Raw genomic sequence first — 25,109 nt, 5'->3', positions numbered from 1 at the left:
GGCCTTCCAGGGCTACCAGTGACAGCTATAGAAAGAAGTTCAGACACCCAAGGGACGCATCCCCAGCAGCTCAACAATGTGACATCTTAATGTATCTGTTTTCCACAGCTTTGGGCATCAGCCGTGGCCATGCCTATCCTAAAGACATGTACTGAGCTCCTACTGTGTACTGTAGTGCTGCGGTGTGGAGCAAGACCCTTCTTGGCTGGGGCTGACCGCTAGTAACCATCCCTGTGTGGTCAAGGAGCAAGCAGGAAGCAGGAGCCTGTGAGACAGAGATGCACGGGCGGGCACTTGGGAAGACCAGTCAGGAAGTGGTGTTCCCAGAAAAAAGGGGATAGCCCGTGCAAAGGTCCTGAGGTGACAGGGAACTGTGTATGCTCGCCTCTATGGGGTTTGGGGGGCAGAGAAGCTGGCTCCACACACGCAGACGTAGGCCTGGATGGTGAGGACTTTGGATTTGAGCCTGAGAATTGGAGATGACACCCTAAGCTCCTTCTCAGGAGGAAAGGAGGCTGGGGGTGGGGTCTGAGAGAAGGGATTTCCCCTCACCAGATTTTCCAGGGCTTAACTTGGAGAGTGGGGGTCCTGAGAAGCAGAAGTAGACCCCTACACACACACCGCCAAGGTCCTCAAATTAGTATCTTTGCCTGCGGCCCTCCCCTGGGGCCTTCTTCAAATCTCATCAACCCCACTTCAGCTCCCAAGTCCACAGGTTCAGGCCTGCTCCATCCCCCCACCCCCCCACTCTCCACAGCAACCTTCTGTGGTCCAGTCTTCGACTCCCAGCCTCCCTTTTCCAGCCTGTGAGCTAGAAACAGGACAAGGCTTCTGTGTGCCTGCCAAGACCTCCCCGCCACAAGGAAGGAGAAGGGTCTGGGAACAGCTAGGAGACCTGGGAAGCTTGGGGGTGGGGCTGCCTCTCCTCAGACAGACAGGCCGGGCTGAGCTACTTAGGAAAGGCCTCTGGCCCTCGCTGCCCCAGTTCCAGGAAAGAACCAAGATGTATACAGTTCTCCTTTCTGCTCTGACCAGCTGGGGGACCAGGCCAGAAGGCCTCGCCTCCCCAGGCCTCAGTTTCCACACCAGCAGGTCAAAGAGAATGGAGCCTGTCTCACAGACCAACTCCTGCCCTATCATGAACCTGCACCTGGGCACACTGTATGTGTGTGTGGGGGGGGGGGGGTTGCTGGTAAATCCAAATGCCAGGGGTTGGGCACTTTGCTCAGTTGATAGGGCAGGCACAGGCAATGTGGTGGTGCACACCGGTCATCCCAGCACGCAGGGGTAGAAGCGGGAGGAGCCAAAATTAAAGGTCATCCTCAGCCACAGTGAGCTCAGGACTAACCTGCGGTCGATGAGGCCCGTCTCAAAAAAGCAAACGAAACAACCCACCGAGGTAAAGCCGTAAAACCCAAAACTCGCATGCATGCCCCGAAATGCACAGGACTCCCATCTAGACTTGCTTGGTATCAAAGTTCCTGGAAGCTTCTGGAAGCTGATCTGGCCTCGGGGTGGGGAAATACGAGTCTGGTTTTGCCCTGATGCAGGAGCTGGTAGGCTTTTTAACCTCATGGGGACCCATACCCTGCCCCTGGAGCATGAGCCCTGCTTATGCAAATGAGTGACTGTGGCCGGGTTGACGTAAACACTGTGGCCACCACTGACATTTGAATTTTGTGCCATAAAGTATTATTTACTTTTTTTTTTTTTTAAACAACTGTTTGAAAATGTAAAAACCACCCTTCCATTCTTAATTTCTAAGGTGGGTGTGTCGACCCCCACCCCCCTCCCCTGGCTGCGGTTCACCCCACCCCCACCCCCTGCCAGAGCACCTTCTAATCTTGCCTATGGGGTGTGACAGGGACTGACACCCCAGAACACCCGGTATGATGTAGGCACGCCTCAGGATGTGCCAGACAGAGCTCATGTTCAGCGCAAACACACACACACGGCCACAGCCTGCTCATCAGCCGCCGCCCGCCGGGCGGCACACAAATGTCCTGTCCGTCTGCTTGATCTGCTCGGCAGCAGCCAGCGGAAGAGAAGGGAAGGGAAGGGAAGGGGGCCAGATGTCAGGCTTGGGGACAAGTGGAGGGGACAGACCTGTCACATGGGGACTGCTGTTTATTCAGCTGCCCCAGATGTTTCCACTCTTACCCATGGGGGGGGAGGGGGAGGGGGGAGGAGGAGGGAGGTTCCCTTTGAAACCCTCCAGTCTGTAGCCCCTCACAGGGAGGCAGAGGCTACAGCCCCTGGCCATGGGATATTAGATCCCTAACAGCTACACCCCTGGGCTGCTTACTAGTGTCTCCCTCACACTTCCATGTGGGTAGCGTTGTTTTGCTTTGCTTTTCTATGCTGGGATTTGAACCCAGGACCTCACACACCCTGGGCCAGCGCTCTGCCACTGAGCGTTACATCATCAACAGCCCTCTCTAGCGTTCATTTTGAGACAGGTTCTACCCAGCTGGCCTTGAACTCGTGGCCTTCCTTCTCAGTCTCTTGAGTAGATGGAGATGACGGTCTTGCCCCACCAGGCCCGGCCGGGCTCCCAAAGCTTACCCCCTTTTTATCTGAAGCTTCCCTACCCAGATGAACCTAGGCGATTGAAAATGAACAGTCGGGACTCGGGGGGGGGGGGGGGGGGGGGGGGGGGGGGGTTTGACCAAGAGGGCTCCCAGAGGCTGGGGATCCACCGGGATGTGGGGGTGAGGGGTGAGGAATGACTTCCACCCGCAACCCCCCCCCACACACACACAGCTTCTCTGAGGCCTACAAGATTTAGACTCCAGATAGGAAGATCGAAGCCCAGAGAAGGTGAGTCACGTGCCCAGGATCACACAGCCTAGCAGCTCCCAGGGCCTGCCCCCCACCCCCCAGGCCCTCTCCACACAGCTAGAAATGGGTGATCTGGTCCCTGGGGATAGTAAACCCCGTGGTCTCTGTGGCTGGCAGGGATTAGAGGGTTCCTACGTGACATGCGTCTCCCATCTTCCTCCCCTTCCTCTCTGTAAAGAGACACAGAAAAGACAGAGGCCATGTCAGAAGCTCCACCGGCAGCTCTGTCTCAGGTGTCTCAAGATGCTAGACTGGAGACAGACACCACGGGGGCCCCTACACCCTTTCCCTGGGCGGCCAGGGCTCCCTCACCCTGCATCCTGCCTGACATTAGGGGTAGGTCCTTCCTGGGCCACTTGAACTGAGGAGGACCAGTGAGGTCACCCAGGGAGGAAGGGCAGCTGTTGCCATGGAAAGCACCTCCAACGTTTAGAGTCCAGATGGGATGACAAAGCCCCAGAGAGGGTGAGTGACCTGCCCAAGGTCACACAGCATTTCACTCTCAAACCAAAACTAGGCTCCGACATCAGGTCTCAGGGATGAAGGTGAGGGCTGGGTGTCCCTTTTCTCCCTGTCCCCTGAGAGCTCTGTTGGGCTCGTTGTCAGGGTTTGAACTAAAGCAGGGACATCCTGAGTTACCATGGAGCCTCTAGGGCCTGAGTCCCAGGCTCCCACATCTCTGGGGCCCTTTCCTAGCAGATCTAGGGCTGGGCATGATGCCCGAGCAAGGACTAGAAGGAGGTTCCTATCAGGTCTGGCTAAGTCATCCACAGGGTGCCCCGTGCCTCTGGGTCCCTGTCACTGTCTACGGTACCTCCCTGTACTTTGGTTCTTTGGAGTCTACTGTTGGGCAGGCCCACGAGTCTCCTGATTGCCCAACTCCATCATCATTCTATTGGACGGACATTATTGCTGTCCAGGGCCTGGGCCTGGGCTGGGTCTTGGGGGGGGTCTCAGAGAGACAGACAAAATCAATCCATTTCAGGTCTTATCAATCTATCAAATCTGTGTCAGAGTCTAGGAGAGATAAAAGCCAGAACATCATGGAAATGGCTTGTGACCCCAGTTTTGGCACTGAGGCCAACAGAAAGGTGTATAAAAGCCCACCTGCTGGCTGGCTGTGCGGCAGGGGGCAAGTCACTTAACTTCTCTGGGCCTCCATTTCCTGCAGTGTAAAATGGGAATAATCCTTCCCCGGGACGGTTTCATGGGAAGCCTGGAGAACACTCTTGTGCATCCTTCTTACGGGCACTGAGGTAGAAGAACGACCTAGGTTCTTTCTGACATACCAAGCGGGCGGTGTGGGCTCCTGAGGGTATTGCGGACCTGTGTGAGGGTCCAAGGATGAGCAGCCAGCCCCGGACTCAGGCCTGGGGACAGAGGGAGGCCATGACAAGCAGGGGACGGGAAAGGTGGTCCCTTGGGGCCTTTAAGACCTGGCAGACATGGCTACCAGCTGCTGCCCTTTAGCGGCCAGGCCCCGAGGGACCCAGAGCCAGTGTGCAGTACCAGCATCATTAATCTCAGGCCCTGAGAGGCTGGCACAGGTGATCCAGGGCGGGCAGGCTTCTTTGCAGTGAGTAGGGCTCCCCTGAGTGACAGCACACACCGCTGAAGCTGGGAGGTGGGAGTTCCAGGACACAGCCAGGGGCTGAGACACAGGTGGGGGCTGGGACAGAGCCCCCCACCCCCACCCCCACCTCCCACCACCCACCACCCACCACCGCAAACCCCAGGGCTGCTCTGTGATACCTTGTATGGCTATGAGCGTCCTGAGTATGTAAGGAGGGGTCCTGGTCACAGTGTCCCCGGCCTCTCTCCCCTCCCCTCTTCTCTGGCAGCTGTAGGGTCTACCTTAGATGTGAGGGGTTACTAAAGTCACAATGAGGGTGCTGGTCTGATGGAAGAGGTTGTGAAGCAGATGATAAAGAAGGGGCATGGCTAAGGTGAAGGAGGAAGCCAGTGAGGAGATAAGGACCTGAGGGAGGAGGAGGAGGAGGAATTGGAGGGGAGGGTGGGGCTTTTATAGAGATGAGAATGAGAAGGAAGAGTCGTGGTGGGAGTTTGGGGGCAGTAACATCCCAAATCCCTCTTCATTCAGGGACCCCAGGGCCCTCTCCGCATGCCCCTCCACCCCTGTGTCCCTGCCTTCTGCCTAGCCACTGACGACAGTGTCACACCCAGCACTGGCCAGTCCTTAGGACAGCCTTGCTCCCAAGATACTCATTCACCTTGAGCCCACTCAGCCAAGGGTCTGGGGACCCCCAACCCTAACACAGACTGCCTTGGGAGCCCATGGGTGAGGACAGGGCTCCCAGGTCTGGTCCAGGAGCCCCTAACTAAGCACAGTGAGAAGCTGTGATTTTGGCCAAGGCCCACACCGTCTCCAAGCCTCAGTTTGCTCATCTGTGATCTGGACCCAACAGCAGCTGTGGCCAGACTGTTCAGTCTTCACTCATTCCACAGGGAATGGGGATGCTGCCCAGTTAGTGATGTTACCTGGCATGCACAAGGTCCTGGGTTCGAATCCCAGCCCTGCATGAACCAGACATGGTGGAATACAGTTGTAATCCCAACACCAGAGAGACAGAAGCAGAGGCAGAAGGATCAGAAATTCAAAGTTATCCTCAGCTATGTAGAGAGCTTGAGGCCAGCCTGGGCTACATGAGATCCTGTCTCAAAAAAAAAAAAAAAAAAGTCAATAAGAATTTGCTGAGCATCTGTTGTGTGCAAGTGTTAGGAATGTCACATCAACAGGGCACATGCAGAAGGCCTGTCTCTGGTGTTTCAGCTCTGGTGGGGTGAGGAGGACAGTACGGGAAGCCAGGTACCACAGAAGTTCAGAACATGTGGCTGTGGCTGACCTACTACACAGACCGAGGCTAAGCCTCCTCCAGATCCTGTTTGGCTGTGCCCTTGCTCTGCTTCAATGGCAGAGCCTCTCTGGGCCCCTCCCACAGTCTCTCTGGAACTGGTCCAGGCTGCCACCTCTACCTGCCCAGACAGCAGTGGCACTCAGTGACTGGGTATATGAAGGAACCTGGCAGGAAGCCCTGGAGCCCGGCACCTTGAGCTGCAGAACAAAGGACCGAGCCATCAGAGGTGGCTGCTAAGGCAGCCTGCCCACACCATGCCACCTCATCCACAGTGACAGTGGCACGGCCCCTGTGAGTTTCTGTCCCTCTCTCTTGGGCTCCAGTGGGGCCACCAAGGGTATCAGAGCTTAAGTCAAGTGGCCACATGGAGGCAGAGAGACAGAGGAGCATTCCTGTCAAGGTGTGAGTGGCCTGGCCCCATTCAAACTCTTAGCCTGAGTTCAAACTCTGTCTGACTATCAAGTTCCTCTGTCTGGGACTCAGTTTCCCCATCTGTGCAGAGGCTACAGATTCAATTGTCTAACTGAATAACACTGCATGGTTTTCTATGCTGGAAAAATGATGGGTCTAAGAGTGTCTTGCTCACAGTACATGGCACATAGTAGGTCCTCAATGGTATTGAGGGTCCTTGAAGGTATTGAGCCCAGTATTACATCTGTAATCCCAGCACTCCGGAGGCTAAGGCAGAAGGATTATGAGTTTGATACCAGCCCAGGCTACCTAGTGAAACCCAATCTCAAACAAGAGAAAACCAAATCAAATGGGAAAAAAACAAAAACAAAAAGAATTTGAAGTCACGTCCAGGGTGGCCCTGACCCAGCTCTGGCTACCTGTTGCTAGGGAAACCAAACCTTGTAGCCATATCTCCGGATATTTGAGGTTCTGGAAAAGTAGGCTAATATGTGTCCTTTCCACCACCACCACCCCCCCTTTTTTTTTGAGACAAGGTCTATGTAGCCCTGGCTGGCCTGGAACTCACTCTGTAGACCAGGCTGGCCTCAGATTGGCAGAGATCCACCTGCCTCTACTTCCTGAGTGCTGGGATTAAGGGCGTGCGCCACTCTGCCTGCCTACACTGCCAGTTTTTAAATGTTGCTCACGATTTTTTTTTCTCATCACAAGCAGTGGGTGAGCAGAGGAAGCCCAGATTCTCTCCAGTGAGAGCCTCCAGCCTGGAGGTGGGAATGGCCCAATTAGCATCATCCATGTCCACTCATTGCATCATTCATTCATTGCATCATTCATTCATTCAATGCATCATTCATCCAACACATCATTCATTCAATGCATCATTCATTCGTTACATCATTCATTCACTCATATTCAGCCGTCGTTTCCACAGTGTTGACCTTGGGCTACTACTGACTATGCTGAGATTCGCAAGAGGCTGAGAAAACCAGCCTGACCTTCTGAGTAAGGGGCATGGCCAGACGGAAGGGGACAGAGACCACCCTGCCGTCTAGTGACCCAGCTTCTGGTGCTAGAGAATGCAAGGGTGTTGAGGGGACCTGTGGGAGACTCCTTGATTCTCGTTTGAGATGGTGGAGACAATTCCAGGACATAGTTGAGCCAAGAAAGTTCAACTCAGCAGGGAGGAAAACTGGGAAGATGGAAGAACGTTCTAGATGAGGTTTGACAGGTGGCAGCCCCCAAGTATGCCGTTATTAAGTATCGTGTCCACTTCACAGCCTGGAGGGAACAGCTTGGGGGGGGATCCAGGGGAGGAGGATCCAGGGCCCCTCGGTGCTGCCTCCTCCCCCTCCCCTTTCCCATTGGCTGCTGCTGAGCCAGGGCACCTGAATCCTGGGCGTGGAATCGGTGTCAGGGAGGCCCCAGAGCCATGAGGTGCACAAGGACCCCCTCCCCCCCCCACACACACACACACTGCAGCAGCCTTGGGCCATCAGTGGCCAAGCAGAGTGGAGGAAATGTGGGGGCCTGAATCCTCCCCACACCACCACAAGCAGCAGCCCCCCCCCCCCCCAGAGAGCTAGAGCAGCCCCGTGCCCAAACCACTAATGAGCTAGAGCCAAGCCTGAGAGTCCCCTGGGAGCAATTGGAGGGAAACAGAATCTGCCCGTGCATTGATCGCGGCTGGAGCGGGAGGCCCTTGACCCAGCGCCAGCTGTTGCTACCCAAGCCAGCCAGTGCCAGGGCTGGACTACTTCTGTCTTTCCTGAGGAGCCTCAGTTTCCCCAGTTTTCAAATGGATCCCCCCCCACTCCCCGGGGAGACAGCTGTTGTTGCTGCAGGAGATCCCACCAGCCCTGCAGCCGGCCTGAGTTGCAAAGCTGCGATACTGCAGCCTGGAGTTTTCCTTCAACCTCAGCCACGTCTTTTACATGCCGTGTAGCCTGTGTGCCTCAGTTTCCCCCGGGGTGGCAGGGACTTGTGAATGTACACAGTTGAAGGAGCAGCCACAGAAGGCAGGCGGCCCCAGGCTGGAGTCAACCAGACCAGGGAACTAACTGTGGGCGATCCTGTGTGTGTCCCAGAACTGCCCGGCACCTGTGCATCCTCAGCTGTACCCAGGGCAGCCAGCTCCATTTCAGAGCATGGTTGAGGATGGGGTGGGGGACAAGTGGGCTCTGGACAGAGAATAAGCTTACTGCCAGTGGCCACTCGTTTCCGGGATGGTTGAAGATCCCACCCCATCCCTCCTCAAGCCCGGCATCCAGAGATGCTCAAACTTGCTCAACCCACTCATTGCTCACTCCTGGGCAGAGGCCCCCACTTGATGGATGTCCATGGCTGCCTCCCACAGGCCCTCCTTCCCAGCAGGTCTGGGTGCCCCTAACTGAGGTCATTTCCCTCCAGGAAGCCGCCCCCAAAGGGAGGGGTCCCTACTGGGGACTGTTTGGTGCCAGAGGGGCAAGCAAGGGTTACCTCTACTCACAAAGCCACTCTGTTTGAAGAGCTTGAGCTTGGGGCAGAGACCCTTCCCAATATTGTACCTCTAAGGCATGTGTGTGTGTGTGTGTGTGTGTGTGTGTGTGTGTGTGTGTATGGGGGAGGTGCTATTCAGGTGAGAAAGCAAACTGAGGTAGTGAGATCCCCGGAAGTGGAGGAATTCTAGGTTAGGCTACCATTTGGCTAGGCTGGAAGCCTTAGGAAGCAAGCCACGCTCTGTTGTGCCCTGCTTTGCCCAAAACTCTCACCCTTCCTTATCTCCCCTCTCTAGACCTGTTTCCTCAAAGGTAAAAGGGGTCAGGTCTGTGTCTCTGTCTCTGTCTCTGTCTCTCTCTCTCTCTGCCCTCTTCCTCTCTGTGTGTGTGTCCCCATTTCTCTCTCTGTCTGCCTGTCTCTGTCTCTGTCCCTCTGCCCCCTTCCTCCTCTGTGTATGTCCCGTTTCTCTCTGTCTGCCTGTCTCTCTCTGTCTCTGTCTCTGTCTCTGTCTCTCTGTCTCTCTATCTCTCTCTGTCTCTCTCTCCCTGGCATCCGTGCCCCCTCCCTTGTCTGGCTGTCACCTCCCTGCAGACTCCCGCCCACACTGGCCCCCAGCCCCCTCACCCGTTCAGGCAATTTTTCAATTGTCCATTCTCACTGGACAGAGAAGGAGGAAGGAGCGCCCCCCAAAAGCTGACAGACAGCAGCAGACCCAGGACAGTCCTCTGCCCAGGGGCCGACTGCCCTGGGATCCCGCCCCAGGTGGCCAGCCCGGCGGGGCTGGAGAAGCCTGAGCCCGTGGCCCATCTCCCAGGCTCACTCACTGTTCTACCCACAAATCTAGGCCAAGGCCACCCTGGAAGAGGCCGGCACAGCTAAGAAATCTCAAGACCCAAGTCCAAGCAGACACCGGGAGCCAGCTGCTCCCCTCCCACGCCCCCCTGGTTCATGGCCACCCTGGACTGGAGGGGTGGGTGGCCTGGCAGCAGCGGGCGCGGCAGTGCTGGGTCGGGTAGGGCGGGCACAGCCGCCCTAATTACTCCCGCTCTCCAGGCTCCGATCCGTTCTCAAAAGGACTCCAGGGACACTGCCTTTAATAACTACCACTAAACAGGCAAGAAAATCCATGCCTGGTAAACAGAGCCCCGGGGAGCAGATGCTGGCTGGACAGCTCCCAGAATCCTTTGCAGCAGAGTAGCCAAGGCAATCTCCAGCGCGCTCTCCCCACCACGGCCCTAGGTCCACCTCCCCTCTTCCCTGCCAGGCCTGGCCCCTCCCCTCCCGCTCGGTTTCAGCGGCCCATGTCTTTCTTCGGGGCAGGTTTTTGGGAACACGGTGGCGCTGATCTGGCCTTCGTCACCCCAGAAGTTATCAGCCAGTTCAGGAGACACAAGCAGAAATGGTTCAAGGACAGGACAACAGCCACACGTGCCAGCTTCAGCAACAGAATTAAGGCCTTGCTGGAGGGCCAGGGGCGCGCGAGGGGCTCTGTGGGATGGTTAGAAGTTCACCAGGCGGGGACGCTGGAAGTGGGTCAAGTGTGTGATGATGGCAGCCATCACAGGCAACACTCAACGATCGCGTCTCTATGCTAAGTCACGTGCTAAGCACCTGTCATGCCTTCTTTTATTTTGAACCCAGAAGTTCTCGGGGTGGGTATTGCTACCTCCATTTTACACAGAAGAACGCTGAGGCTGTGTGAGGAGCCAGGGTTCCTCTCCAGTCCACTGGCGGCTTCTGTCCCCCACTTTTCTCACACATTCTGCCCCCGGACCCCCCCCTTTTGATTCAGGACCCGGGCAACAGATGGGGTTCAAGGAGGGCGATTCCCTTTTTCCTCCTGTCCCATCTAAAGAACACAGCCTGTCACTTCACCGAAAGGTGACCACAGCACGTAAAGTTCACCTCTCTCACAGCTCCTGGTTCTGCAGATGGGAACTGTGAGACACATGGAAGGCTTGCTCCCAGCACCAAGAAAACCACAGAAAATCAATATGAATTCCATTAAAACAAACAAGCATCGGGCCCTGGGGAGTCTTCCAGTGGTTGGCTGGGACATTATTGCTGCCCAGGGACCTTATTTCTTGGCATCCTCCATCCTGCACCTCTCCTATCCACAGATACAGCCCTGTGCCTCAGTTTCCCCAGCTCCCAGGGCCTGTGCTGTTGTCAGGGGCAGCCTTGGACATTCTAAAAGGCAAGGCCGAGGCCGAGGTTTTTGAGACCTGAGTGGCAGTACAATGAGAGACAGTCAGACAGGGTCTGTGGTCAGAAGGGGGACCTCCCAGCAGGGCGCCACACTGGGTGCCCCCGTCTGGCTGCAGAAATATCTCACGTTGTGAGGACACCCTGAGTGAATCACCGTGCGCAGAGTGGGGGTGGGGGAGCTGGAGGGTTAAGCAGAGGGGCCCCCTGTGAGCCTGAGCTGATGGGTGGGCCATGGGGTGGAGGCAGAGGAAAGAGCCTGTTATGGCCAGAATGAGCAGGTACCAGGAAGTGGTGTAGAACAAGGCAGCATAGAATAGCTTATTGGGAAGCCAAGTATGTGTGGGGGCTGGGGGGTGTGCTTCTGAACCGGTGACATCCAAATAGACCCCGGTTAAAGAAGTCTGAGGATGGCCAAGTCATAATCCAGGCAGAGGAAACAGCCAGTGCAAAGGCCCTGAGGCCTCGCAGGGCTTGAGGTGGCCAGGGAGCAGCGGGGAGACCAGGTGAGGAGGACACCGTCAGAGCTGGGTCATCATGAGGATTTCAGCTTTTACAGGTCATAGGGAGCCATAGAGGGCTCTGAGCTCTCCGAGAATGGGTGTGGTGTGGGCTGGACAGGATGCCCTGGCTGCCCGGGTGGGGACAAGGGCATGCGTCTACTGCTGGGAGCCAAGCACAGGAGGTACAGGGTGGCTCAGAGCCGGAGGGAATCAGGCAACAGAGCGGTCAAAGAGCCTGCATGACGCCTGTGGAGGAGGGGAGCCCTCAGGAGAGGGGGCGGAGCTAACGGCATCAAAGCCGAGGCAGCTCCGCCCACCTGGACCATTTCCCCCCCTCCCCCCCCCCCCCCCCCCCCCCCCCCGCTGAGAAACCAAGGCTGACAGAGGAAGTCGTCTGAACGTGGTTACAGAACGGGGAGAGTCAGGCCATGGGAACTTGAGATGAGGGCTGTCTGCGCCACATCCCCGGGGCCTCACGCAGACTCCGCGCTCAAGCCCTCCCTGCAGGCGCGGGGCACCGTGGGCCAGGGAGCTCCCTGCCACCGTCAAGAGGAGGCCGGCAGATTAATTCTTTGTCTCGTTGCCTTGACAAGATACCTGACCAGAACAAGGCTTACTTTGACTCCTGGTTCGGGCCTACAGTCGGTCGTGGCGGGAAGGCGAGGTTGCAGGAACCTGGGGCGGCTGGTCACGTGGTATCCACAGCTAGGAAGCAGAGAGAGACGAATGCCAGTGGCGCAGCTTCCCGTCTCCTTTTTATACAATCCAGGACCCCAGCCCACGGGGATGGTACCGCCCACATCCAAGATGGGTCTTCCCACCTCAACCAACCCAGTCCAGAAACTCCCTCCCAGACACGCTCAGAGGTTTGGCTCCTAGGTCATGGATGCTAGGCCCTGTCAAAGAGTCAACGATCTGTATTCATTGTCATCAGGGCCTGGAGAGGCATGGGGGGGGAGCCACGGGGGAGGGGGCTTCCCACAGCTTTGCAGCAGGTGGCAGCCTTGCGTGCCCAGGAGAGTAATGTCTGTGCTGTGGCACCTGGGCCAGGCAGCCCAGAGTCAGCCAGCTAAGGCCCTGAGAAGTCCTGCAGCCTTCCCTGTCAATCGCTGGTAACCTCAGCTTCCTCAAGAGCATGGCTCTCAGCCAGTGCAGAGCAAAGGAGCCGGGAGCCACAACACGGGTGAACCTCAGGCCAGGATACCACAGCGGGTACTCAGCACCGGTTTACCCAGGGCTGGAGCACAGAGAGGGGAGGGGGAGGGGAAGGAAAAGCCAGCGGTGAAGGAGAAAGGGTACATACGGGTGTGAATGAATACAAGAAGGCGTGGCTGAATGAATGAAGTGGGGGATGAATGAAAGTGTGGCCCGATGAACGGACCAATGGGAGAAGTGTGGAATCCAACCGGCCCTGTGTGTGAATGCAGAAACGCACAAATGGTCAGGTTGGGGGCACCCTGGGAGTCTGGGAGGGAGCTGGGGGGGGGGGGTTGTAGATGGGCCTTGCTCTCCGTGTGTGGCCACTACCCACCTTTGCTATTCCTGTGATAACCAGGACCTTCAGGGCCTGCCTTGCCCCTGCAGAGGGTGGGCTGGCTCTCCAGGGCCCACTCCTTGCTTTTACCTCCTCGACTCTCTATGACCCTTTTATGTATGTCCCTGTAACCCCACATGTTTACTGGGCGGGCCTCTGCCTGCTTCTTTCCCAGCCGCCATACTCTTTAAAACCTCATTGCTTTTATTAGTTGATTGGAGGACAGTTCACAGCCTGAAGGAGCCGATTCTCTCCTTCCCCCCTGTGACTGGATTGGAATCATGGGATTGAAATCATATGGTCAGGCTTGGCGGCAAGCACCTTGACCTGCTGAGCCATCTCATCGGCCCCAGTCCCCATGTGTCCTGGAACTCGCTCTGTAGCCCAGGCTGGCCTCGAACTCACTGAGATCCGCCTGGCTCTGCCTCCCGAGTGCTGGGATTAAAGGCGTGCACCACCACCGCCCAGCCAGATCCCCTTCTTGGCCCTGAAGGTCCCCTTGGGGGCCTGGGTTGACTGACACCCCTCTCCCTTCTGAGCGCAGGCACCATGCGGCCAGTGCGACGCAACTTCTACGACCCGTCGTCAGCGCCGGGCAAGGGCATCGTGTGGGAGTGGGAGAGCGACGGCGGCGCGTGGACGGCCTACGACATGGACATCTGCATCACCATCCAGAACGCGTACGAGAAGCAGCACCCGTGGCTCGACCTCTCGTCGCTCGGCTTCTGCTACCTCATCTACTTCAACAGCATGTCCCAGATGAACCGCCAGACCCGCCGCCGCCGCCGCCTGCGCCGCCGCCTGGACCTGGCCTACCCGCTCACGGTCGGCTCCATCCCCAAGTCGCAGTCCTGGCCCGTGGGAGCCAACTCGGGTCAGCCCTGCTCCTGTCAGCAGTGCCTGCTGGTCAACAGCACGCGCGCCGCCTCCAACGCCATCCTGGCCTCGCAGCGCCGCAAGGCGCCCATTGCGCCAGCCGCGCCCCCAGCGCCCCCAGCGCCCCCAGCGCCGCCGCCGCTGCCGCCAGGAGGGCCTCCGGGTACACTCGCTGTGCGCCCCAGCGCCACCTTCGCCGCCGCCGGGGCTACGCTCTGGGCCGCACCTGCCGCCGGTCCCACGGAGCCCGCGCCACCTCCAGGAGTTCCCCCGCGGAGTCCTAGCGCCCCCAACGGAGCGCCCGCCCCGGGCCAGAATAACCTCAGCCGGCCAGGACCCCAGCGATCCACCAGCGTCAGCGCACGCGCCTCTATCCCGCCTGGGTAAGACGCCCCCCTCCCCGCCACCTCCTCCGGCAGGGCACCCAGGGCCACCCCCAGCAAGGAGCTACCCAGGGGCCACTGCCCACCAACCAGGGCCAAGGCTAGGGTGAAAAAGGTAAGGTGTGGGCCACCCCTCACGGACTCGCTTTGTGGTGGAGCACGTGTGATGATGGTGGCAGGGACCACCATCATCCCATTTACAGCTGGAAGGTGTCCCAACTAAGCTGGTTGGCAAACAAGACCTTGGGGAGTCCATAACTACCATTGTCTGGCTATTTACACACACACACACACACACACACACACACACACACACACACACACGCACGCACGCACGCACGCGCCCTCCTGGGCCATTTGCTGTGACAGCTCCATCAGTCAGTGAGCTTTGGGTTCAGTGTGTGAATGGGGCAGCTGGAGAACGCGGGGCCACTCTTCCAGAGGACTCGAGTTCAGTTCCCAGCACCCACACGGCGCTCCCAACCATCTGTAACTCTGGTTCCAGGAGATCCAATGGCCTCTTCTGGTCTTTGCAGGCACCAGCAAACATGTGTACACACAGAGATGACAGACAGACAGACAGACACACACAGTGTTCTCTGCGTTTTGAGGTCACTTTTACGTATATTTTAAAGTTGCATTTATATATTGTGTGTGTGTGTGTGTGTGTGTGTGTGTGTGTGTGTGTGTGTGTGCCACAGGGGGTGTGTGTAGATCAGAAGACAACTTGTGGGAGTCAGTTCTCTCCTCCTACTGTGCTGACCCCTGGCATGGCACTCAGGTCATTAGGCTTGGCGGCAGACGTCTTTACCCTCTGAGCTGTGTCGCAGGCCCCATTTCTGCACACACTTCATGTGTCAGTGAGGACAGTGGCGGGGACATGCTATATAAACCACTCAGTTTTCCCTGCCCAGTGTCCGTTCTCCACGAGTGTGCCGTGGGTGTGAGCTCACAAAGCTGAGCTGGTCGGGGGAGACTGAGTTCTCACGATGCACACACAGGAGACAGACACACAGAGATCAAGGGAGTCAGTGGGCGTAATCCTAGGAGGAGAGGGGAAGTCTGGGGAGGTGGTGGAACAGGGTGGCGTGTGGTCCGGAGGGAGTGAATGGTCCGGACAGGCCACCATGGGGAGGAGCGCATACGAAGAGGCTGTCTCTAGGGAGCTCAGAGGACACGGTGTGTCCAGGGAGGTGTAGCTGGAGTTTTTCTGCCTGGCCCACAGTCAGGACAAATCTCTCTCACCTGCCAGTCCCACAGCCATTCAGACCCAACCAAGTAAACACAGAGACTTATATTGGTTTCAAACTGTATGGCCGTGGCAGGCTTCTTGCTAACTGTTCTTAAAGCTTAAATTAATCCATTTCCATTAATCTATACCCTGCCACATGGCTCGTGGCTTACCGGCATCTTCACATGCTGTTTGTCATCGTGGCGGCTGGCAGTGTCTCTCTCACTCAGCCTTCCACTTCCCAGCTTTATTCTCCTCCTTGTCCCGCCTACACTTCCTGCCTAGCCAATGGCCAATCAGTGTTTTATTTATTGACTAATTAGCAACACACTTGACAAAAAGACCATCCCACAGCAGGGAGGAGTTGGAGGTGTTCTGTACCTAGCAGTGGGAAGGGCATCCCAGGCTGGGCATTGCAGGTGCATAGGAGTGGAGGCTGAACAAGTCTAGAAGTTTCTAAAAACCACACATTCGTAGAATGGGGAGAGGGGTTGTCTAAATGGGAGTTTAGTGATAAACTGGGGAGCCTCAAGAGAGCCTGGGGTGCAGCCAGGAACCATAGAGTGTGCTTGAGCTAGAGAGGGCCATGGAGAGAAGAAAGTGGTCTGCTGGGGGTTTTAATCATTAGACACATGCCCCTCTATCCTGAGGTCTCAGCTCTGCGGCCATGCAGACGCCCCTCCTCCTGCCTGACAAGTCGGTGTTGAGGCCCTCCAATCCTCCCTCTCCAAGGAGCCCCAAGAAATAGATTCCTGGCTCATCATGAGTTATAGGTGGATCCCAGGGGGGAGGGAGGGCGAGGGAGGGGCCCCCAACCCCTGGACCTGTCGTGTTGTGAACTAGACTAGGAAAGAGTCGTGGGTGTCTCCGTGGACCAGGCAGCCCCCACTCACCCACCCCAGCCCGCTCCCCAAGCCCCCTCACAGCCCTTACTTCTGAGTCTTTTCCTTCACCCACCGACCCAAGGGCTTGAGCTGCCGAATTCGAATTCTGAACTTCTGAGTTCTAGAAACCCAAGATGGAGGATGGGGTGGGCTGGTTGTCCTCTAGGTCCTGTCCCTTGGATTTCAGGGTGTCCTGTCTCCTGGGGTCCTCATGTTGCCTTCTCTCTGGGTGGCCCCGAGTCCAGACTGCCTCCTCTCGGGAGGACAGGGCCATGTTGGGTTAGGCCCTTGCTGGCCTCGATGTCTCGTCAAGTGGCTGCGTCCATCCTCATCCGTTCTGGGATTCCGGGATCCAGTGCTTAGGCCCCGGGGTCTCTGTGTCTCCCTCCACAGCTCTCTGTGCCCCGCCCCCATCGATTCCTTTTCCTCTCAGTCCCTCCCTTTTCCTTCTTTGCCACCTTCCAGCTGGGTGACGTTCAGGATAGTTTCACCTCTTCAGCCTCAGTTTCCCCACCTGACACAGAGAGTCCCACCCCACACCTGTCCAGGGCTGTATGAAATCTTTACACTTATCGGATGTGATCAGAGTGCAGGGGGGGCCAAGGACTCCTCGGTCTATGATGTGATGCTCATGTCATCCCTGGAGGGGGACCAGGAGGGAGGCCCAGAGAAGGGGATCGACCTGCCCAGAGTCACACAGCCAGTGGAGACAGGCCAGGGTTTTTTCCACTCTCCCTGTGCTGGGGCCAGGAGCCAGCTGGCAGGGTGGGCCTGGGGGACACACAGGGTGGGAAGATCCGCCCTGTCTCACGGGAGGTCAGCATCTGTCCATTGCTGTGGAACACAGCTGCAGGGCGGAAGAACCGAGTCAGGCTTTCCGCCCCACATGGGGACAGCTGCAGGCCTGTTTCCCTTTGCAGAGCCCACCCTGTGTCCCCAGTCCCGTCTCACAGCTCCGCCAGCATCGCCCGTCTCCATCACAGAAACCCACGACAACCGCTCCTCTTGCTACCACTTCTCAGAGGGCAAAACCGAGGCTCCAAAAGACCATGACACTCACTTGGGTCATACACTTTGAACCTAAGTCGGCCGGGGTATATGGGGTCCTGTTTCCCCCACCTGCCCACGCTGTTCCAAGCTGTGGCCCCAGACAATAACAGAGCCCCCAGAGAGAGGATGAAGCAACATAGGCGAGTTGCGGCCCAGCTTCAACTTTCTCTCTTGCTGTGTGACCCTAGCCGAACCCATGGCCCTCTCTGGTCATTGGTCTTTGCAAACTTGTGAAAACAGGACTGACCACACAGGCCATTGTCTGGCACGGGGCTCCCCCTGTGTTTCCCAGGCTGCACCCTGCTCCCCTATCCCTGTTAGCCTACGCAACACTGCCAACTGAACAGGTGCCAGGCACCAGGCAGGCGCTGTTTGAACACCTGGGTCTTAGCAGGCCTTTTCCTGCATGCAGGCCCTCAGTGATTCCCTGTGGCCCGTGACTGGCTTGTTTCCCCTGCTCCTTTCTTCTCTGCTCTTGTAAACACTCTCCCTGCCATGACAGCGTTAACCGGACATCTTCCCCCAGCTCCCAGCACGACTTACTTCTGTCTGTCAATCAACTCCCCATTTATTAAAGAACCATTGTGTGGCCGGCACCGTGGGGGACCCTGGGACACAGCAGCCAGTGAAGCAGCCAGGCCCTGACATCCAGGAGCTCACAGCCTCATCGAGACAAACAAAAGGGCAAAAGAAATGGATCCTAGAACATGCCAGAAGGTGGTTTTGGTGCTACGGAGGACACACAGCAAGAGAAGGGCGGCAGGGATGATGTCTTATTTTATGGCCTTATTTTTAAGAAGGGTATAACTTTTCTTGAAAAGGTGAAGTTGCATTTGGCCAAGGAGACAGAGGGAGAAAAGAAGCCAGCCAGAGCCAGGCATGGCGGTGCACACTTCTAATCTGAGCACTCCAGAAGCTGAGGCAGAAGGATTGCTGGGAGTTTGAGGCCATCTTGGGTTACATAGCGAGCCCCTATCTCAAAAAAAAAAGAGGGACTGTACCAGGCTTTTTCTTTTGGGCCACCAACCAGCTCCCAAATCATGACACGGAGACGTATTATTAGTTTTGAATGCTCAGCCTGGCTTAGGCTCCTTTCCAGCTGGTTCTTATGACTTAAATTAGCCTGTTTCTCTTTATCTACCTTTTGCCTCCGGGCCTTTTACTTTTCCTTCTGTCTGTCTTGCTTGTCTGTCTGGCAGCTGCCTGGCTTCTTGTCCCAGGCATGTCCCTCTCTTTCTCCCTCATCCTCTTCTCTCTTCTCTCTTCTCTCTTCTCTCTTTCCCTCTCCAGATTCCTCCTCCTGTTTATTCTCTCTGCCCGCCAGCTCCCCCGTCCCTCTCCTGCCCAGCTATTGGCCATTCAGATCTTTATTACATCAATCAGGTGCCTCAGGCAGGCAAGGTGAAACAAATGTAACACAGCTTTACATAGTTAAACAAATGCAGCAGAAACAAATGTAACACACTGTGGCGATACATTGTGTGCCTTAATAAATTTGCCTGAAGATCAGAGAGACAAAGGAACAAGCCACCTCTTACCTCTAGGACTCCTCAGCCTAAAAAGCCTTCCTCAGCCGAAAAACTTCAGTTCCTGTCTCCTCACGCCTTATATACCTTTCTCCACCCATCCATATAATTTCCTGTCTCTAGGGGCGGTGGTGGCGCACGCCTTTAATCCCAGCACTCGGGAGGCAGAGCCAGGCGGATCTCTGTGAGTTCGAGGTCAGCCTGGGCTACCAAGTGAGTTCCAGGAAAGGCGCAAAGCTACACAGAGAAACCCTGTCTCAAAAAACCAAAAAAAAAATAAAATAAAATAAAAAAATTCCTGTCTCAGCTTTCCTAGTGCTGGTATTAAAGGCGTGTGACTCCCAAGTACTGGGATTAAAGGTGTGTGCCACCACTGCCTGGCTCTGTTTCTCTCCTAGACTGAGTCAATCTCACGTAGTCTAGGGTGGCTTTGAACTCACAGAGATCCAGACAGATCCCTGCCTCCCGAGTGCTAGGATTAAAGGCGTGTGCCACCACTGCCTGGCCTCTATGTTTAATCTAGTGGCTTGTTCTGTTCTCTGATCTTCAGGCAAATTTATTAGGGTACACAATATATCACCACAACTCACCTTTCTACAGTTAAAGTAATATTCCACAACGGGACCCACAAGATGGCTCAGCAGGTAAAGGTACTTGCTGCCAAGCCTGATGACCTGAGTTCAGCCCTTGGGAGCCACATGGTAGATGGAGAGAACCATCCCCCAGAAGTTGTCCTCTGACCTCCACATTCCCATCACGGCACATGCGCACATGTGCACATATGTAAAATAATAAATGGGGTTGGGGAGAGAAAGAAGCATGAGGCATGTTGGCACACACTTACCACCCCAGCGTTTGGGGGGCTGAGGTGTACAGATCGTGATAGGCCAGCCTGGCCCGATACTGAGACGTAGGGTGGGGGGTGGGGGTGGGCAGCGTGCCTGGGAAGGAGGGAGGGAGGGACAAGTCTTCCAGGCAGTAGGAACAGACTGTGCAAAGGAGTCAGGAACTGAGCTGATGGGGTCGGCCCAAGTAGCTAGAGAGGATGGGGTGCGTACAGGCTGTGGGACCTGGCTTGCTTTAACCGGCTTAATCCAGTGCTAAGAGTCTTCAGCTGTGGAGAGATGCTCTTGATTGTATATGGAGGAGAGGTGATTTGATTTTCTGTGTGTGTGTGTGTGTGTGTGTGTGAGAGATTTAAGACAAGGTCTCATGTAGCCCAGGCTGGCCTTGAACTTGCTACATAGCTGAGGATAACCTTGAACTGCTGATCCTCCTGTCTCCCGCCCTCTCTAATGCTCAATTTACAGGTGTGTGCCACCGTGCCAGGTTCATGTGGTGCTGGGGGTCAAAACCAGGACGCCATGAATGCTAGGCAAGCGCTCTACCCACTGAGCCACACCCTCAACCCTTGTTTATTTTTATTTCTTGTGATTTTTATGTCTGCTGCATGGCACCACATTTTCTCTCTCTCCAGGTCTTTTTGTTTAAATGGCTCTAAAATGTTTATGTCCCAAAGTCTTGCAGGAGCCTGAACTTGGGAAAGAAGGGGCCTTGGCTTCCCACCCATCCCCCTTTCCTGGCCAGGGTAGCTGTGATGAGTCAGGTCACAGCCTCACCACAAGGTCAAACCCAAAGCCTCCCCAACCAGCCCCCACCTGAAGCACTTCCTGCCCCTCTCCCTGGGAAGCCAAGCCACACACTCCTGTCTGCACTGTGTGCTCCCCAGGGGCGTGGGAACAGCAACCAGCCCGCCCTCCCCTACCTGGGCTCCACCCAGAGCTCTGGGGAGGGCAGACTTTGAGAGAGAACACATAGACACACAAAATAAACCAATCTTTGAAAGCAGGACTGAGCCCCAGGGTCCCGGAGAGAAATCCAAATCCCCAAATGCCAGTCAGGGCTCCAAGTTGTGGGGTGCACCCCCTGGGAGGTAGAAGGGGAAACTGAGGCCTGCAGATGGTCAGAGCTGGCCATGGGGGAAAACAACATGAACACAGGGCCCCAGATCACTGATGGTGGACCCCTGAACTCAGGCTCCATCTCCCAGGCCTTGCCTTGTCTCCACAGATGGGGTGTTCAGGGGGTGGCCTCAGGTGACCTGGAGGGCAGGGACTTGGCTACAAGGTGGAGTGGGACTAAAAGGCAGCAGATGACAAGAGCATCCTCACAGAGGCTTCTAGAGATGGGGAAGAGGACTTTCTTCTCCCCAGATGGCATGATTTCACTTCTGCCCTCTCCTCTCCACTTGAACGGAGACCAGAGCCTTTGAGGGCTCCCCGGGGCCTGCTGGGTACATGTTAGGCATCCTCAGAAGGTCTGAGGCTCGTGGGGACAAAGAAACCACCATCAGAGAGCCTGGCAAGCCTGGGCCTTCTGGGGCAAAGCAAAGACGGAGAGATGAAGACTCAGGAGATCTATAGGGGTATTGGCGGGGCTCCTGCTCCCCAAGGTGGTGACTCACTCTGATGGACAACCAATGACCTATCATGAGGTCACTTGTACAGCCCCTGAGAGAGCTCTGTAGGTCCAGCTCCGAGGCTTTACTTAACCCCATAGGTCTCAGATCCACAACACCCCCAACCTTGGACAACCCAGTAGGGTCAGCCCAGAGTTGGGCCCAGAAATTCCAAGTCCTGCTGCCAAGAGCATCACGAGCCAGCTAGGGGGCCAAAGTGATCTCACTTCCTCTCTTTCAGCTTCATGCTGTCAGGTGCAGGGTCCATGACCGACCATCTCACGTGTGTCTTTGCCCGGGAAGTACAGACTTCCTAGAGTATGGTATTGAGGGTGATTCTCAAGTTACACAGTAGCTGTGTAGGAAGGAGTGCTGGGATTGATTGCTGATGTCTGCCATGGGTGCAAATTTGGTAATAGTGGTATGCGTGTTATTTATTTGACATCTGTTCCGATCTTGTTTGGGAGATTGGGGAGGAACATCTGGAACTGGAGCCCTTGTTTCTAGTGATAATCAAGCGACCCCAGAGGTAGTAAGCTAGTTTCTTATCTGCTCAGTACTGGGAGCTTGTTTTGTTACCCTCAGTCCTGGGGTCACAGGGTTGGGTGGTTCCCAGAGCTTGAAATCTGGCAGATGAGATAAGAGTTGAACCACACAACTAGAAAACAAGATGGAAAATGCCCAGATCCTCACTAAGAGATGAACTCTGTCCCTCACGGATAAAAAGGAGTGGAGCCTGTGGTCAATGGATAGATGTGGAGGCTGGTGGGGAAAGGGACCACATGGGCCCCTTCTTTCTCAGGCTGGGGAGGGAGATGACTTCCTGTGCCCCTCAACTGGAGCTTCTTGAAGCTCAGCCTCTGAGCCATGGGAAGAGAACCCGGTTCAGTGTAGGCTTTCTGGAAGCCTTGCTGTGGACCCTGCCCTTGCAAGGGATTGACACCATCGCTGAGGACTCCTTAGAGAAGGCAGGTGTGCTGCTGTTCTTCAGGAGGCCCCCTGAGCACTCTCGCCTCAGCATGATCACAGCCTGGCGGCTGCAGGAAGTGTTCCCTGAGCACCTGCTTCGTGGCTCCCTTAAGACATGGTCGGAGAACACCCAGGGACAGTGTGCTCTGATCCTGTGCTTAGAGCAACACAGTACCCACCCTGGTTCTGTGCACTTGTACCACAGGTATGTGTGTGTGTTGAGTATCTGCTACACACCAGATGAACGAACATCCTTTCTGTCCGGCGTCATCCAGAGAGACCTAGTCGAGGATATAGGTGGGGAGGGCACAAACGTGCAAAGGTCAGAAAAGGAACTGGGTCCATACGTTAGAGAAGCTACTGAGTGTGGAGGAGAGAGAGGACTTCCTTACAACCATGCTAATGCTGAGAAAACAGTAAAACTGGGAGAAACAGGCTGTCTAGGGAGACAGCATTGAACCAGAGACCTCCATGAGGGAGGGTGCAAGAGAAACATCTCAGAAAGAGCCATCCGAGAAAGGGGTTGATGCAAAGACCCTGGGAGTGGGAATGAGCCCGGGATATGTGAGATCAGCAGAGCTAGTGTAGAGCGTGCGAGAAGGTGTGTACACCGGAAATGAGGTTCAGAGCGCAGCAGAGGCGCCATCAGATGGCCAGCTGTTTCTCTGTGCAAAAGGCTAGCCTCGGCAGGATGGAGGGCAAAGAGCACAGGGCAGCTGACCAGGGCTGGGAGTGGTAGTCAGGCAGGCCCTGGGGAAGCCTGTTCTCAGACTCTCAGCCAACCCGGGGGCCCCCAAGAAGGCAGGCAGGGCAGGAGTGAAGGCTAGCCCCCACTGACTGGAGGTTCTGGGCGGCAGTGCATGTCCAGGGAGGTATTCTCGATGCCTAGGAGGAAGTGGTATCTCCCACATCAAAAGGGCCACCCCCCGAAGCTCCCACGCTTGGCGGCATGGGAACTGTGCCGCGGAAGGTTCTCGCCGGCAGTTTGCAGACTACAAGAGGGTGTGTGCCACCTGGGGACTGTCCCCTACCACACAGAGATGCTGCACCATCAGGCCCCATACAACCCTCCCCCCTATAGTCCAGGCCTCTAAAAAAAAAGAAAAAGAAAAAAGTTTTTAAAGCTTTTCTTGAAATATAAGTATGGCCAAGATCTCAAAAGTCCTGGGGTTTCCCTGCCCATCTCCCAGGGACAGAGACTCAGCAATATGGGGAACCATTTGGACCAGACTTTGGGCATCATATATCTAAGATAGCAATCTGACTATCCTGATTGATAGAGGCTGACTGGAGAGCTGTGTGATGGATTCTTTGGACTTCAGAGAGCTGTGATGGATTAGTCATGCCTGCCACTGGTAGGAGATAAGTAGGTAGTGGTGTGTATGCTAAATATTTTCCTCCCTACCCATATTACACACTGTCCTGAATGAGAAGAGGGGCGTTCTCATGAAGCAGAAAGGAAAAGGAAGTGGGAAGGCGGAGATGAGGGCAGGACTTCAACTGGTGTGTCCACATGCAGTGTTTATAGACAGGTAGGAAGGAAGGCTGGAAACCGTGACCACTTCTCTTTGCTGCCCCGTAAGTATGAAGAGTAATAATTATGGTGGTGCTGTCCTCCAGCAAGGTCTTGGAGGGTGGTTACAAAGCCTGAGACAGGTCACATGGGTGCTCAGCCCTTCTCATTTTGGGTCCTACCACACTGCAGAAGGAGAAGCTCTTGAATCCTCACAAGACTCCTCATTACAGGTAGGGAAACTGAGGCTCAGTGCCTTCATCCCACTTCCACTCAGGGCTCAGAGCATCCATCCCTCTTCCCTTTTCCCGCCTCCCATGGGAGCAATGATAATGATTTTAGATTGTCCCAGCCCCTTCCCCAAAGATGGGCCTAGATGGTAATGGTATTGATGATGGTGGTGGTGATGGTAATAATGATAATAATGATGGTGGTGATGATGATGATGGTGATGATGGTGATAGTGATGGTAGTGATAGTGGTGATGATGGTGATGGTGGTGATAATGGTGATAGTGATGGTGGTGATGATGGTGATGGTGGTGATGATGGTGATGGTGGTGATGATGGTGATAGTGGTGATGATGATGATGGTGATGGTGATGGTGATACTGGTGATGGTGGTGATGGCGATCGATGGTAGTGATAGTAATAATGATGATAATAATGATTTCAGAATATTTCTTAGCTACCAGGATTCATGCTCCTCTCAGCAAACAAAACGCAGGCACCACATCATGCCCATTCCACAGACAGAGAAACTGCTACAGAGGCCGACATGATGTGCTGTGTGTCACCAGCTAATTAGTGGCTGAACTAAGAACCAAAAGCAGCGATGACTGACCCCCAAAAGACAAAGAATGCTTTCTTTCCAGGGGCTCTTTATCTGAAGAGGGGACCATGTGATCCCCAGTGTCAGGATGTCTCACAAGCCTTTGTTGTGCTCAAATAAGCTAAGAATCTTGGCGCAAGAGACAGTGTGGTATTTCCCAACGTACTCCTGAGTCCTTTCCAGAGTGTTTTGCAGGAACCAGCTCTCTATAGAACAAACCTTAAGAGAAGTTTACTCGATGATATTTGGGTTTCAGGCCAGAGAAGGAGGGGGAACCGGGGCCCAAACACTCTCTGGTGGAAAGAGGCCATCTGTAGGGGGAAGAGGAGTTCGAGCCTGGGATGTGGTTCCCTTGATAGGGTGCTTGCCTCATCCTGAAGTTCCAGGTTCAACCCCCTGCACCACATAAAACTGGGTATGGCGGAACACACTTGCAACCTCAACACATGGGAGGTGAAGGCATGAGGAGCCGAAGTTCAAGGTCATCCTTGGCTACAGTGCAAGCGCAAGGCCAGCCTGAGATACATGAGAGCATGTCTAAAA

General features: G+C 55.5%; 1 protein-coding gene across 3 annotated transcripts in view; it reads left to right on the top strand.

Annotated features, from left to right (window-relative positions):
• Positions 1 to 25,109, top strand: part of Dtx1 (deltex E3 ubiquitin ligase 1) — a 32,289-nt gene that overhangs the window by 2,998 nt on the left and 4,182 nt on the right. For all 3 annotated transcript variants that reach the window (XM_052755224.1, XM_052755223.1, XM_052755225.1), the window contains exon 3: positions 13,390 to 14,104. In XM_052755224.1, coding sequence (XP_052611184.1) covers positions 13,390 to 14,104 — 715 coding nt within the window. The remainder of the gene's footprint in view (positions 1 to 13,389; positions 14,105 to 25,109) is intronic.

The sequence above is a fragment of the Peromyscus californicus genome, unplaced genomic scaffold, assembly GCF_007827085.1.
Source record: "Peromyscus californicus insignis strain IS unplaced genomic scaffold, ASM782708v3 Scaffold_2__1_contigs__length_46816999, whole genome shotgun sequence".
In the NCBI taxonomy this organism is placed as follows: Eukaryota; Metazoa; Chordata; class Mammalia; order Rodentia; family Cricetidae; genus Peromyscus; species Peromyscus californicus.
Note: the sequence above shows the minus strand (reverse complement) of the source record. Positions and strands in the feature narration are given on the sequence as shown.